The following is a 15,241-nucleotide window of genomic DNA, read 5'->3' as shown; positions in this document are numbered from 1 at the left end:
CGGCCACTGCACCAGCTTGCATTCCCACCAGCAGTGTGTGAGTCCGGTTTGTCCACATCATTGCCAACACTTGTCGTTTTCCATTTCTTGACAACAGCTGTCCGAGAGGGTGTGATGGGCCATCTCGGACTCTCTTTTTATTCAAGCTAATTGCTCATCTCCCTCTGCATCTGGTTACTTTTTGTCTGCTGTTCCATTTCTTCCAGGCACCTGAGCCCATGTCAAATGATACCCCTATTCATTCATTCATTCATTTGTGTCATTCGTTCATTCATTCAGTAACTGTGTATTGAAGGCTTGCTACGTATCAGCCATCATTCTAGACAGTGAGAGTACAGCAAAGAGCAAATGAAACAGACAACACTTTTCATCGTCACGGTGTTTACATTCTAACGGGAACAGATGGGCACATGAGTAAAATACATAGAATGTCCGGTGATGCTAAGTGCAATGGAGAGAAAGAAAGCATAGGGAAGAAAAGGTGGGTCTAAGAGGTGATGGGGGCCAGGAAGAAATGTAAGGAATACGGAACAGAGGGCAGGGAGCAATCTTACATAAAGAGAGTGAGGAAGGCCTCATTAAGACAGGGGTGTGTCAGCAAGGACGCCACAGAGGTGAAGAGGGAAGCTGTGTGGCTATCCAAGGAAAGATCGTCCCCTTGAAATGGCGATGGGCCCAGTGTGAACCATGAGAGGCCTGCGTGCTCGAGCATGGGAAGCATGGGGAAGGGAAGATGGACCCAAGAGGCAACAGGGGTCAGATCGTACAGGGTTACGTCGCCATTGTAAGAGCTTTGGTTTTCACTCCAAGCGAGATGGGAGCCTTTGAAGGGTTGGGAACAGAAGAAGGGCATGATCTGACTTTGGCTTTCAGAGCATAGTGTCAGCGCACCAGTATGTCTTTGTCTCCCCTCCCGCACCCCACTCACAGGCGCCCAAGAAGGAGCTGCAGAATGGCGTCATACGAGGCTACCAGATCGGCTACAGGGAGAACAGCCCTGGCAGCAATGGGCAGTACAGCATCGTGGAGATGAAGGCCACTGGGGACAGCGAGGTCTACACCCTGGACAACCTCAAGAAGTTCGCCCAGTATGGGGTGGTAGTCCAGGCCTTCAATCGGGCCGGCACAGGGCCCTCATCCAGCGAGATCAATGCCACCACCCTGGAGGATGGTGAGGGCCCCAGCACGGGGTGGGGGGTGCAGAGCCAGGGCTGCCAGGGAGGACTCGGGCCCTTCCACTGCTCCTGGGTCCCGTCACAGTCCCATGAGGCACACAGCTCATTGGATCCCTCCATCTCCTCTTGCCCATTGGCTCCTCAAGAGATGTCAGTCCCCTGAGCACCCCCAGGCCTCCCAATCCACTGGCTGGCACTCTGTCCTTTGCTTGCTGATGCTCTGCCCATCTGAGCACCTGCCTGTCACCCACCTGACTCTCCAGCCGTGTGGCTCCCTCTTTCTGGCCCTCACTCATCTCTCTCCTCGGGCCATTTTCCTCTACACCCTGGTCCTGTTTCTCTTCCCTTACAACCTGCAGGTTGGAAAGGGGGCAGAAGGCAAGTTACCTTAGTTACCTTTGTACTTCTGGGCTGGAACCTGTCCACTACCTGCCTGAGGGGCCGCAGATGAGACAGGGGTTAAGAAATTCTGAGATCCACGTGGTGGAGGATTTAGAGCCCACAGTTTAAACGTGATTGAGGACCAGAGAGGACTCCACCCTCTGATGAGCAAATGACAGGGCCTAGTTTTCAGGGGGACAGGGTTAGGAGGGAGCAGGGTTGTGCCTGCTCTCCAAGCACAGAGAAGGGCCAGCTGGTACATGAGCCTGTGGCAGGTTGAAAGAGGAGACGTGGCCCTGGATGCCTGCAGCCCCCCCAACGCGCAGGCAAAAGAGGTAGAGGGTTCTCCTAAGCTGCTTTCCTGACGCCCTAACCCAAAGCCAGAGTCTGAGATTAAAACCGCTGCTGCGTCCGACCCTGCCCAGCAGAGGGAGGGGACTCACCGAGGGCGTCATGCCACCGGAATACCCAGCATTCCACCAGTGACCCCAAGAAAGTCATTCCTGGGGGCGCCCGGGTGGCTCAGTAGGGTAAGCACCCAACTCTTGATCTCCGCTGAGATCTTCATCTCAGGGTGGTGAGTTAAAGTCCACATCGGGTGGGGAAGGGTGGGGGAGGCAGAGTCATCCCTTTACGTTAAGCAGTGACTTCTCCCTAGTTCGTCTTCTCTGAAAATGTAGACACCCTTGGGAGAAAGGGCACATCCTGTCAGAAACGCCTGAAAGCAGATTAGCTCCTACCGGCCATCCTTCACTTTGGCTACAAATTGGAATTATCTGGGGAGCTCAAAAAACACTGATGCCCCAGCTTCATCTCCCAAGATTCTCATTCTGTGGTTCCGGGGCCCAAGCTGGGCTTTGGGATGAAGCGCTGAGCCCCCAGGGAACGGGAGAACCCAGAAAGAGGGAAAGGCACAAGCAAGCAGAGAGGCACAGAGGACCCCCGGGGAGGGGACCTGGGTGACCACAAGACAGCCAGTGTCCCCTCCCCCTTTGCCATTCCACACCGACTCCCTCCCCCAACGAGCGCCTCCCCCTCCGTGATGCTGGCCACAGGCCAGGCTGGGTGGAGGGGGATCAACTTGTTACCTCTTCACGCCAGCAGTCCTCATCCCAAGTGGTGCTCTAAACCAGCGGCTCTCAAACCTGCGTGTGTATAGACTCTTCTGGAGGGCTGGGAACAGATCGCTGGGCCCTCCCCCTACCCCATCTCCTCTTTAGCAGGCTGAATAAATTTTGCATTTCAAAGAAATTCCCAGGTGCCGCTGGTGCTGCTGGCACAGGGGGGCACCTGCCTGTGGGAACCACAGCACCAGCAGCTAGGGCATTACCCATAAAAGAAGCCCCAGGTTCACGGAAACTAAGTAGCCTGTCCGGAATCCCCTATCGCCTAAAGAACAGAGCTCAGGGGTCAAAATCTAGGTCAGACCCTGGGTTCCATACTCTTTCTCCTTCACCTTTTTGTCTCCCTCCCGCTTGGGAGCAAGGCTGGATGGAGGAGCACGTGAGGTGGACCCAGGATGCCTGGGGAAGGTGTGTCCAGGGGAACAGCTGTCCCGGGCGCAGACCGACGAGGCCCGCCACACGCTGACGGCTGTCTGCCAGGGCCGGCCCAGGAAACAGCCAGGCCAGGCCTCCGGCAGGGCACCACCTCCCCGGGCTCCTGGGTAGGGGGCCTAGAATTTACAACAGGGAGAGGTCAGCATGGGCTATAGAGTCATTTTCAAAACAAAAGAGGAGAGAGGGAAGAAGTTTCCAGCAGCATTTGCTCAGCAGTTTTTCATACTTAATTAAGGCCCTCGTTAGCCTGTCAGATCCTGATCGTTTCCTGGCAATATTAGCACTCCTCCTGGGGTATTCAAGGACCCCTGCTTTAGCAATAGTGTCTTTTCCATAATTATATTACCTTCATTTTGTTCAAACGGGTGATCTGTATTAGTTTATTACGCTGGGTCCCTAATTACATGGTGCTTATATTTTTACACCTAAGTAATATGAAACAATAATCATTCTCAAAGAGGATCGTTAGGATGATGTATTATCATTTAAATGCTCATAAAAATTAGAGTTGCCTCTTGTGGGGCAATGGGATCTAATTACCTTCTATCCAGCCTGTGCCTCCTTTCTCCCTCTCAGAGCAAAGCAGACGTGGCCTTTCCCTTTGGCCCCAGCTCCTAGGAAGGCAGCAGGAAATGCCACGGAAATTCTCCCCAGCCAAGGTGGCTCCTGGAGCCTGGCGTCCCTGCCATCTGTTGTCTCAGAAAGAGTGACCTGCACCGGGCCAACCCTGGGGTGTAGGACTTAGGTTAGGCTCCAAGGTCGCTCTCCAGAGGCAGGATGCGACACTAACTTGGTCTCAGAAAGTGTTTCCTCATCACCTGAGGCATTTTGATATGTTCACGTGCGGGGACAAGGGACAAAGGTGTAATGGTCCCAGAAGCCCTAAAGGTGCCTATGGAACCCCTTCTCCCCTTCACCAAGGTGAAGGGACCACTTCCTTCTTTTCCTTCCCTTCAGCTTGGCACAAGGACACGTGGGGCCCGAGAACCTTGCTGGGCTCAGACCGCCCGGTCAGATGCCACATCAAGCCAGCAGCCATCAGATAAGCCCCAGGGCTGGCCTGGTGATCTTTCAGGCTCTGTAACCTTCAGCAGAGCTGCACTCCCCGGGCTGTGGTGCCCACGGTGGATCCCCATGGGGTCATGCCTGGAGTTCACCGCCTTGTGCCCTCAGCACATACCCAGAACCAGAAACGTGCACCCTAGTGAGCAAGGAACCGAACCTATGAAGACCTCTATTGGCCCAAATCCAGGAGAGGAGACTTGCCTCACTTCCCAGCCACGCAGCCCAGACCCTCCTCACTCATTGTCGGGAGCTCCTCCCATGTTCTTCTGGCTGGGACATGGATGTCGGGCTGTACCTCCTGACCGGGCCCTTCCCTTCTCCCCCCACCCCCTGCAGTGCCCAGCCAGCCCCCCGAGAACGTCCGGGCCCTGTCCATCACCTCTGATGTGGCCGTCATCTCCTGGTCGGAGCCCCCACGCAGCACTCTCAATGGCGTCCTCAAAGGGTATCGGGTCATCTTCTGGTCACTCTACGTGGATGGGGGTGAGTCTGCCAGGAGTGACAGTCGGGTCTCGGGGTGAGAGGTGCAGGCTCCGTGGGGGTCTATGTCCACACTCAGAGCTGAGCATCTTCCCGTGGGACGTCAAGTGGAGGCCCAGCACCCCTCTTCTGCACGTGTTATCCCAGCCAGAGCCAGGGCCAGGGTGGGTGGTGGAATACACGGTCACCTCCATGCTGGGGGAGGGACGCCAGCTGCTCCCAGACGGCAGTGTGTTTGGGAATGACTGGAGATGTGATGGGGTGTCTGGGCTTTTCTGACGTAACGTGTTGCTATTAGGCAGGGTCCCGGCAGGGGACAGTTGGCACAGACAAGGTGACTGAAGAGTTTCATGAAGGCACTGCCTTCAGAGGGGTGTGGAGCAAGGGTGGGGCATCTAGGACTAGTCATCACCACCGAGGCCAGAAGGGGCAAGCAGAGGAAGCAGGGTTACCAGAAGCTCGGGTGGGTGAGGGGGCGCCCCTTGGTCAGGCAGCGAGGCAAGCAGTCTGTGCAGACGAGCTGCCCAGGACCCGGAGAAGAGCAGGAGGAAGTGGAGCTGGGGTGGGAATGCAGAGGGACAAAACCCAAGACAGTGGTCCAGCCTGGGGGTGCCTTCCTTGTGCTGGGATGCACTGGTCCAAACAGTCGTGTTTAGCCCCAAAACACACAAAGCCCCTGCCCGCTGGGGTACATGGGAGCCTTGCAGTGACAAGGGAAGCCTGCCATTGTACAAGCCAGAGGCCCAGCATCCCAAACTACGGAGATGTCCTACTGGGGGGCCACAACAGGCCACAGTGAGCTTAGCTCCCCGGATCCTGAGCCTTCTGCTACCAGCCCCCGGCCCTCCCTTCCTCCCTGGAGGACCCGGAGCTCCAACTCGTGGTCATTTCTGCAGGGCAGCTGCCCTCCCCATTCCCCGCCCTACCCCCCCACCGGCCCATGCATTGTGCTGTGCCCGGATGCACTGCCAACAGGAAGTGCCTTTCCTGCCACCACCGCCACTGTGTCCTCCAAAAGCACAGTGGCCTGGAGCTCAGGGCTGGATCTCGGGCAGTGTCCCAAGTACATATGCTGTGAGATAGCCTCACCTATTTGTGCTGTACCAGATAAGGGGTGAGCCCTCATTTTCCAGAACTTGCTTCCTCTTTTTTAAGCCCACAGTGTTCCTAGCTCAGCCCCTTCGGGTAAAAAAGGCATTGGCCTCTCTAATCTCCAAAGGCATCAGGCTTGTTGGCCATACTGTCCTCCTTTTGCTGGCTCCAGTCCTGGACAAGACTACCCTGGTTTCTGATTTCCTAAAAAGGCAGGTCCCACTGCTCAGGTTTCTGAGGCTCCCCTGCACTGACCTGGAGTTGCCTCTGGCTGGCCATGGCGTTCTCACTCCCTGACCCCGGCAATCTGCTGCCTTCCCCTGGCCCGACCCTCTGCCCACAGCAGGTCCCCAGAGAGGCTCTGGGGTGGGTCTGCAGGCTCCCACAAAGCCTGTCCTCAGCCAGTGTCTGGGCCTGTCTTTCTGAAAGCCCAGTGGTCCCAGTGGATGGCTGTCAGCTCAGGGGCCTCTTTCCCTCCTTCTAAGACCCTGGTCTTCCCGGGGGACCCCCTCCCTAAGCTCTTCTTTAGCCTACAGCAAGTTCCTTGGCAGAGCCAGATGACGGTCCTCACTGAGCCAGAGGAAGGTCCGGCCCTTCCTGGCAGAGGCAGTCCTCTCTACCAGCCTGTCCCAGATTCTCTGCATGGGTTCTTCCTGGGGAGGGAGTCCTCAGTGGTGGGGAGAAGGGAAGGGGACTTAGCCCCTTACGCTACTGAGAATAAGGCACGCTTGGGATCCCTTGCATGGAGAGGGGGTTCGGTGGAGGAGGGGAAAAGGGCTCAGAGAGATAGAAGTATTCCAAAGGGAGAGTCTGAAGTTGGATGTGGTGCAAGGTCGCTGGGGCCAAGGCCAGGCATATGCCGCTCACCCTGGTTGGGCCAATTGGGGAGAGATGTAGCCTGGGAGCAGTGCCCCAAATCTGCCCCCGTGTACCTGGAGGTCAAGTCCCCCTAGTCGCCACTACCATGGAGTCGAGGGCTGAGCCCAGTGGAGCCCAGGCTGGCGGAGGAGCAGCGGCGGGGGTACCGGGCACGGCGCACCTGGCCGCACTCAGAGGCTGCTTGCGTCCAGCAGAGTGGGGCGAAATGCAGAACATCACCACCACGCGGGAGCGGGCAGAGCTGCGAGGGATGGAGAAGTTCACCAACTACAGCGTGCAGGTGCTGGCCTACACCCAAGCCGGCGACGGCGTGCGCAGCAGCGTGCTGTACCTGCAGACCAAGGAGGACGGTGAGTCCTCGCGGCCGCGGCACGCCCGCCAGCCTCCCCCAGGCCTGTGGCTGAGCATTGCCCAAGGAGAAGGGTGACCGCAGGGCACGGCCTGCCTCCCGTCCCTTTGAGTCATTGTAGGGAGGCCTTGGCCACTCTGGGGCCCCGCCTGGGGAGACGGCAGCCTACCGTAGGTGGGAGCGAGCTGCTCTGGGACTCCTGCCTAAACATACGAGCAAACAGAGCCCGCTCCCTCAGCTCCCCCTGCAGCACTAGGTCAGAGGCCAGATAGCGCCTCTCTTCCCACCTCCAGCCCAAGAGCACCCTTCCTGCGGCATCGGCTCCCCTGCAGGTTTCTGCCTGGTTTCCTCTGGATGAAGGTGGTTGGGATTGGTGGGGAGGGGGAGAGGAGCGTCGCGCCTCGCATCTCAGCTTAGGGACTTGGCAGCCATCCTGCAGAGGCCCCAGAATGGGCCAGGCCCTGGACTCTGGTGCGCTGGGAGGCTCTCGGTGGGAGAAGGGGCTGTGCCTCCATTCGGAGCTCTGATCTCAAAGCCCTTCCTCATGGGGCAGAACTGGAGGCAAAGCAGAGATAAGGAGCCAAACCTCCGGGTGGGGTGACGAAGGAGGTGGGGGAGGTTGGGAACTGAGTCAGCCCAGCAGAGAAGAGGCTGGGAGAAGGGCCAGGCTCCCAACTGGGGCCCAGAGCTGCACACCACCAGGGGGCCTCGTTCCTATGGAGCCACCACCCCCCCCATCCGCCCCGGGCCACTTCCAGGAGGTGGTGGTGTGTGTGACTGTGTGCAGCTCTGGGCTCCTGCTTCCAGGCTCCACTTTCTTCCTCACCCCATCCCAGTGCCATCACTTAGCTGATGCTTCAACCTTCCGAGGCAGGTGCTCTATTTTAAGAGTCGGTTCATGTGAAGAGTGGCTGGCAGCGTGGGCGCTAAAACAGCAGCCACTGCTCACATCATGGCTTCCTCCCCTCACTGCCTCAGTTTTCTCAAAGTTCCCATGGTCTGGGTCCCTCCTGTGCGATTGGGCAGAAGGTGCTGGAGGATTGGAGTTGCTGAAAGGGTTGCAGGCTGGGAGGGGTGCTCAGGAGTTTCCCAGAGCAGCCCAGCGCCCAGGGAACAGACCGGTTTAATCCAGCTCCCCACTGTCCCCAAGCCCTGCCCTTCCCCCAGATCAGCCCCCTCCCCGCCTTAAGCTCTGAGCAATTAAATATTTACCAACCTGCCTGCCCTACTTTTCCTGCCATTAATCCCCCCATCAAGGTTTCCTGGGACAGCTCCGGGCAGAGCCACCTGCTCGTGTGTGTGCAGACCAAGCGGGGACCGTGTTCAGAGCCTGGCCCCTTCCAGAGCTTCTGAACCACACACCTTCCCAGCCTCTAGATGGGAACCACTGCCCCCCCACCGCCCCGAAGTCTTGCATCCTGTGCTGATGCAGGGTCTGAGCCATAAGCGCCTCCCAGTGTTTGACAAAGGGGGGGCCCCACGAGGGAACCCGGAGGTCCAACAGCATCATCCCTTCCCCCAAGGAGCTTTCAACCTTTCGCTTTAGAGCTGCCTCCAGAGGCTCTCAGGGGGACTGCGCGGCCAGGGAGTGGGGCCCCACCGGGCGGCCGCAGAGTGAAGGGCCACTGGTGGGCACAGCAGAAGAGCGTGGCCCAGCCCTGCCCGTTATTGGCCAGTCACTTAACCTTCCTGAACCTGCTTCCTCGTGATAGAAGGGGGACAGTGAGGCCTCATCAAGTTGTAAGAAGCAAGTTAACTGTAAAATCCTTCCTAAAATGTGCAGTGCTAGCAAACAGCAGAAGCCTAATAGCTACCAAGGTGCTGACAATGAAACGAGCACTTCGGGTGGACCCAAGCACCCCTGAGGGACTCAGTGCCCCCCGAAAGGCAGNGTCTCTTTCCCTCCTTCTAAGACTCTGGTCTTCCCGGGGGACCCCCTCCCTAAGCTCTTCTTTAGCCTACAGCAAGTTCCTTGGCAGAGCCAGATGATGGTCCTCACTGAGCCGGAGGAAGGTCCGGCCCTTCCTGGCAGAGGCAGTCCTCTCTACCAGCCTGTCCCAGATTCTCTGCATGGGTTCTTCCTGGGGAGGGAGTCCTCAGTGGTGGGGAGAAGGGAAGGGGACTTAGCCCCTTACGCTACTGAGAATAAGGCACGCTTGGGATCCCTTGCATGGAGAGGGGGTTCGGTGGAGGAGGGGAAAAGGGCTCAGAGAGATAGAAGTATTCCAAAGGGAGAGTCTGAAGTTGGATGTGGTGCAAGGTCGCTGGGGCCAAGGCCAGGCATATGCCGCTCACCCTGGTTGGGCCAATTGGGGAGAGATGTAGCCTGGGAGCAGTGCCCCAAATCTGCCCCCGTGTACCTGGAGGTCAAGTCCCCCTAGTCGCCACTACCATGGAGTCGAGGGCTGAGCCCAGTGGAGCCCAGGCTGGCGGAGGAGCAGCGGCGGGGGTACCGGGCACGGCGCACCTGGCCGCACTCAGAGGCTGCTTGCGTCCAGCAGAGTGGGGCGAAATGCAGAACATCACCACCACGCGGGAGCGGGCAGAGCTGCGAGGGATGGAGAAGTTCACCAACTACAGCGTGCAGGTGCTGGCCTACACCCAAGCCGGCGACGGCGTGCGCAGCAGCGTGCTGTACCTGCAGACCAAGGAGGACGGTGAGTCCTCGCGGCCGCGGCACGCCCGCCAGCCTCCCCCAGGCCTGTGGCTGAGCATTGCCCAAGGAGAAGGGTGACCGCAGGGCACGGCCTGCCTCCCGTCCCTTTGAGTCATTGTAGGGAGGCCTTGGCCACTCTGGGGCCCCGCCTGGGGAGACGGCAGCCTACCGTAGGTGGGAGCGAGCTGCTCTGGGACTCCTGCCTAAACATACGAGCAAACAGAGCCCGCTCCCTCAGCTCCCCCTGCAGCACTAGGTCAGAGGCCAGATAGCGCCTCTCTTCCCACCTCCAGCCCAAGAGCACCCTTCCTGCGGCATCGGCTCCCCTGCAGGTTTCTGCCTGGTTTCCTCTGGATGAAGGTGGTTGGGATTGGTGGGGAGGGGGAGAGGAGCGTCGCGCCTCGCATCTCAGCTTAGGGACTTGGCAGCCATCCTGCAGAGGCCCCAGAATGGGCCAGGCCCTGGACTCTGGTGCGCTGGGAGGCTCTCGGTGGGTGAAGGGGCTGTGCCTCCATTCGGAGCTCTGATCTCAAAGCCCTTCCTCATGGGGCAGAACTGGAGGCAAAGCAGAGATAAGGAGCCAAACCTCCGGGTGGGGTGACGAAGGAGGTGGGGGAGGTTGGGAACTGAGTCAGCCCAGCAGAGAAGAGGCTGGGAGAAGGGCCAGGCTCCCAACTGGGGCCCAGAGCTGCACACCACCAGGGGGCCTCGTTCCTATGGAGCCACCACCCCCCCCATCCGCCCCGGGCCACTTCCAGGAGGTGGTGGTGTGTGTGACTGTGTGCAGCTCTGGGCTCCTGCTTCCAGGCTCCACTTTCTTCCTCACCCCATCCCAGTGCCATCACTTAGCTGATGCTTCAACCTTCCAAGGCAGGTGCTCTATTTTAAGAGTCGGTTCATGTGAAGAGTGGCTGGCAGCGTGGGCGCTAAAACAGCAGCCACTGCTCACATCATGGCTTCCTCCCCTCACTGCCTCAGTTTTCTCAAAGTTCCCATGGTCTGGGTCCCTCCTGTGCGATTGGGCAGAAGGTGCTGGAGGATTGGAGTTGCTGAAAGGGTTGCAGGCTGGGAGGGGTGCTCAGGAGTTTCCCAGAGCAGCCCAGCGCCCGGGGAACAGACCGGTTTAATCCAGCTCCCCACTGTCCCCAAGCCCTGCCCTTCCCCCAGATCAGCCCCCTCCCCGCCTTAAGCTCTGAGCAATTAAATATTTACCAACCTGCCTGCCCTACTTTTCCTGCCATTAATCCCCCCATCAAGGTTTCCTGGGACAGCTCCGGGCAGAGCCACCTGCTCGTGTGTGTGCAGACCAAGCGGGGACCGTGTTCANGTGTGTGTGCAGACCAAGCGGGGATCGTGTTCAGAGCCTGGCCCCTTCCAGAGCTTCTGAACCACACACCTTCCCAGCCTCTAGATGGGAACCACTGCCCCCCCCACCGCCCCGAAGTCTTGCATCCTGTGCTGATGCAGGGTCTGAGCCATAAGCGCCTCCCAGTGTTTGACAAAGGGGGGGCCCCACGAGGGAACCCGGAGGTCCAACAGCATCATCCCTTCCCCCAAGGAGCTTTCAACCTTTCGCTTTAGAGCTGCCTCCAGAGGCTCTCAGGGGGACTGCGCGGCCAGGGAGTGGGGCCCCACCGGGCGGCTCCGCGGAGTGAAGGGCCACTGGTGNACCTTTCGCTTTAGAGCTGCCTCCAGAGGCTCTCAGGGGGACTGCGCGGCCAGGGAGTGGGGCCCCACCGGGCGGCTCCGCAGAGTTGAAGGGCCACTGGTGGGCACAGCAGAAGAGCGTGGCCCAGCCCTGCCCGTTATTGGCCAGTCACTTAACCTTCCTGAACCTGCTTCGTCGTGATAGAAGGGGGACAGTGAGGCCTCATTAAGTTGTAAGAAGCAAGTTAACTGTAAAATCCTTCCTAAAATGTGCAGTGCTAGCAAACAGCAGAAGCCTAATAGCTACCAAGGTGCTGACAATGAAACGAGCACTTCGGGTGGACCCAAGCACCCCTGAGGGACTCAGTGCCCCCCGAAAGGCAGGCCCGGTCCAGAAGGAAGCCACTGTCAGATGAGGTCTCATCCAGAACGGCAGCCACACATGACATGGGTATCACGTGCCGTCATAAGCATGACCGAGCCTTCCCAGGAGCCCAGTGAGGTACCTAGTATGTCCATTTTAGAGGTGAGAAAAGTGAGGCCTAGCAAGCAAAAGGAACTTGCTGAAGGTCACACAGCGCATCGTAGGAGGCGAATCAAGGCCTTCTTGCCTGCATATCTTCTATACTTCCCATCACATCCCTGCAGCAGACAGGAAGCTTTTGGCTGTGAGTAATACAACTAAAAAAAGATTTAACTAGTAAGTGTGTTTATTATCGCACATAACAAGGAGTCTTGAGGAGGGCAGTTCCAAGATGGCTCAACTCAGTGGGCCCCATCCTCCTGCTATGCCATCCTCAGTGATCTCCAAATGACTCCAGCCTCAGGCATCACACAGACAAGACAGAGTTCAGAGTGCAAGAAGGGGTCTCTTCCTGTGGGCGTGCCTCTCTTGGGAGTGAAAAACACCTTTCCCAGAAGCCTTTCAACAGATTCATCCTCATTTCCCGTTGGCCACACTGGGGCAACGTGCCTTTTGCTAAGCCAGTTGCTGAAAGGGGAATGGGATGATCTCAGCTCACTTCCGCGAAGGGTGGTAAATCCCCTGGTGTTGGTGACGGGGACAGCTTTCTCTGAAGGAGGGGGGTGGCACAGGTACCGAGCGAGAGGGAGGCTCAGTTTGCAAGGAACAGGAAAGAACAGTGGCAGATGGGCAGACAGACAAGCAGGCGTCGCACCAGCACTGTCCCCACCTCCACCAGGTTCCCCCATTTCGGCTCTTTCTCAGCTCACTTGGGAAGCAGACAAGTCCACACTGTAATTCCAGCTCTGCCATGGGAGCGTGGAACGAAGAGCTGAAGACGCTGTGCCTCCCTACCGCCCACCCCCCAAGCCCCTGCCCCAGCTCAGGATTTTGCATTCTTCCGAAGGAAAAAAATGATCCAGAAATTTAGAGAAAATCCAAATAAATTAAAAGATAAAATGAAAACAAACTCAAATAAATGCAAGCTCATTTCTGAAGTCCAAATCCCCCAGTCTTAACTCGGTCTCAGGCTGGCTTGGCTGGACTTGGTTCCTGAGCAACAAAGCCTCTTGCCAACACCTCCCTGCCCCTGGGAATGCCAAATCAGAGTGAAAATTGAGTTGGATTTTAAACCATCTTAAAGATATTTAACTGAAGACGAGGCTTGACTGGACCTGTGTTGTAGGAAGGTAACTCTCACAGGAGTGGGAGGACAGGTGGCAGGAAGGGGCTGCGGGGGTTAAGGACCAGTGTCAGAGAGGCTCCTTAGAACCTGTGGGCATCTAAGCAGAGAAGCAGAAGGTGTGTGCTAGGGTGTGTCTGTGAGGATGAAGGGAGGAGTGGGCACAAGCTTAGAGAAACGTATCAGAGGATTTGCACTTCCCGTAATGATGGACTACGTAACTCAAACCCAATCTCCTTGCTGAGAACACTAGGAAATCTGGATAAAATATTTTGTAAAACACCTGCTTGAAGGCATCAGTGAGCTGGCAGGAGAGTGCAGAATTACTGGGCCAGGATCTAGGGGAGAGTGGAAGCCCAGGCGATGAGCCTGGCATTTGGAACAGCTCTCCCCATGGAAGGACATCTGCTGAATCTGGAGGCAGTGGCTGAGAATCCGTGAATTGGAGTCCAGGGCCTACTGGGGCAGGTGGGTCTATCTGGTGAATCCCCCTCACTTTGAGTTGAGACCATGAGGGCAGCACGTTGGATTAAAAGTGCACCCAAACTAGACAGCTCAGCTTCAAATCATCTCAGGCCTGGAAGTTAGATTGAGGTAACCCCAGGTTGCTAGCACCCCAGATTGTAAGTACCTGCCAGAAGCAAATGTGAATTCTCCCTTTAGGAAGATTACATCATCTGAGGCCTCAAATTATTTCTACAAACAAGTTTGCAAATGATGTGTCTGGCATAGAATAAGAAATAATGAACAACATGAATAAAACCCTACAGGGAAAAACAAAAACCAGAAACAGACCCACAAGAATTCCAAAACAGAGGTTTTATCAAATATGAACTTTCAAATAGTTATTCTGAACAAGATTGAAGTTTTAAGAGAATTGGAGATTCTCAAATGGAAAATCTAGAAACAAAAACTATTAATACCTGAAATCAAGAACTCAGTAGGTAGATTTAATAACAAATTAGATACAGCTGAAGAGATAACTAGTGAACTGGAAGTTAGATGAGAGGACCCAAAAGAAGCTCAGAAAGAAAAATGGATGGAAAAATCGAAAAGCAAGTAGCAGATGTGGAACAGTGATTTTCAAACTCGACTGTGCATACACATCACTTGGGGGGTCATGTTAAAATTCAGATTCTGATTTGGTAGGTCAAGGGTGGAACCTGAGATTTTGCATTTCTAACATGCTCCCAGGTGACGCTGCTCCTGACCAATGGACCACATTCTGAATATCAAGGACATTGAGGATGTGAGAAGAAGTCTCAAAGGAGAAGAGAAAGAAGCAGAAGATAAAATGCCTGAAAACTTTTCGAAACTGATGAAAGACATCAATCCCCAAAGCAAGGAGCTCTATAAACTCCACAGGCAATAACTTAAGGAAGTCCACACCTAGGCTCGTCATAATAAAGCTGCTAAACAGGAAACACAAAGAGAAAATTCTTAAAAGCAACCAGAGGGAAAAGACCAGTTACTTTCATGGGACCAATGATGAGATCAGTGGCTTATTTGCCAGAAACAATGAGAACAAACAAACAAACAATGAAAGCCAGGAGACAATGCAGTGGTATTAAGTATGTAAGGGAAATAGTTACCCACCTATGATTTTATACCAAGCCAAAATACTCTCCAAGATTAAAATGAAATAAAGATATTTTCAGACAAACAAGAACTGAGAGACTTTACCACCAAGATGCCTGCTCTAGAGAAACATTAAAGGGTATTCTTTAGCTAGAAGGAAAATGATCCCAGGTAGGAGCTCGGTGGTGCAAGAAGAAAAGAGCAACTAAATGGTGAATATATAGGTAAATCTCCATTAATATTGACAGCATAAAATGATGATGATGTTGATATTATCTTGGGGAGGGCCTCAAATATATACATAATTAAAATATACAACAATGGCATATAAATTTGGTGAGAGTAAATGGAAGTTCTAAGTACCTTGCATTGTCAGGGAGAAAAAAGTACAATTAATGACGTTAAACTTTGGTAAGTTAAAGATTCACATTGAGTAACCCCTACAAGTGACGAAAGGCTGCCTAATAACCAACTAATAGAGGGGGAGAAATAAAGTATTTTAAAAAATACTCAATCTAGGGGCCCCTGGGTGGCTCCGTCAGTTAAGTGTCTGCCTTTGGCTCAGGTCATGATCCCAGGGTCCTGGGATCAAGTCCTGTATCGGGCTCCCTGCTCAGCGGGAAGCCTGCTTCTCCCTCTCCCACACCCCCTGCTTATGTTCCCTCTCTCGCTGCCTCTCTCTCTGTCAAATGAATAAATAAAAATCTTTTAAATAAATAAATAAATAACAATCC

At 55.4% G+C, this 15,241-nt stretch overlaps 1 protein-coding gene across 1 annotated transcript in view; it reads left to right on the top strand.

Moving 5' to 3' along the window:
- DSCAML1 (DS cell adhesion molecule like 1) overlaps nucleotides 1-15,241 on the top strand; it is a 376,149-nt gene that overhangs the window by 339,163 nt on the left and 21,745 nt on the right. Inside the window, exons 17-19 of the mRNA XM_034665856.1 lie at nucleotides 931-1,171; nucleotides 4,517-4,663; nucleotides 6,826-6,981. Of these exons, the coding sequence (XP_034521747.1) occupies nucleotides 931-1,171; nucleotides 4,517-4,663; nucleotides 6,826-6,981 (544 nt within the window). The remainder of the gene's footprint in view (nucleotides 1-930; nucleotides 1,172-4,516; nucleotides 4,664-6,825; nucleotides 6,982-15,241) is intronic.

This window comes from Ailuropoda melanoleuca, chromosome 8, assembly GCF_002007445.2.
Source record: "Ailuropoda melanoleuca isolate Jingjing chromosome 8, ASM200744v2, whole genome shotgun sequence".
Classification (NCBI taxonomy): Eukaryota; Metazoa; Chordata; class Mammalia; order Carnivora; family Ursidae; genus Ailuropoda; species Ailuropoda melanoleuca.
This window is presented reverse-complemented; position numbering and strand designations above follow the sequence as displayed.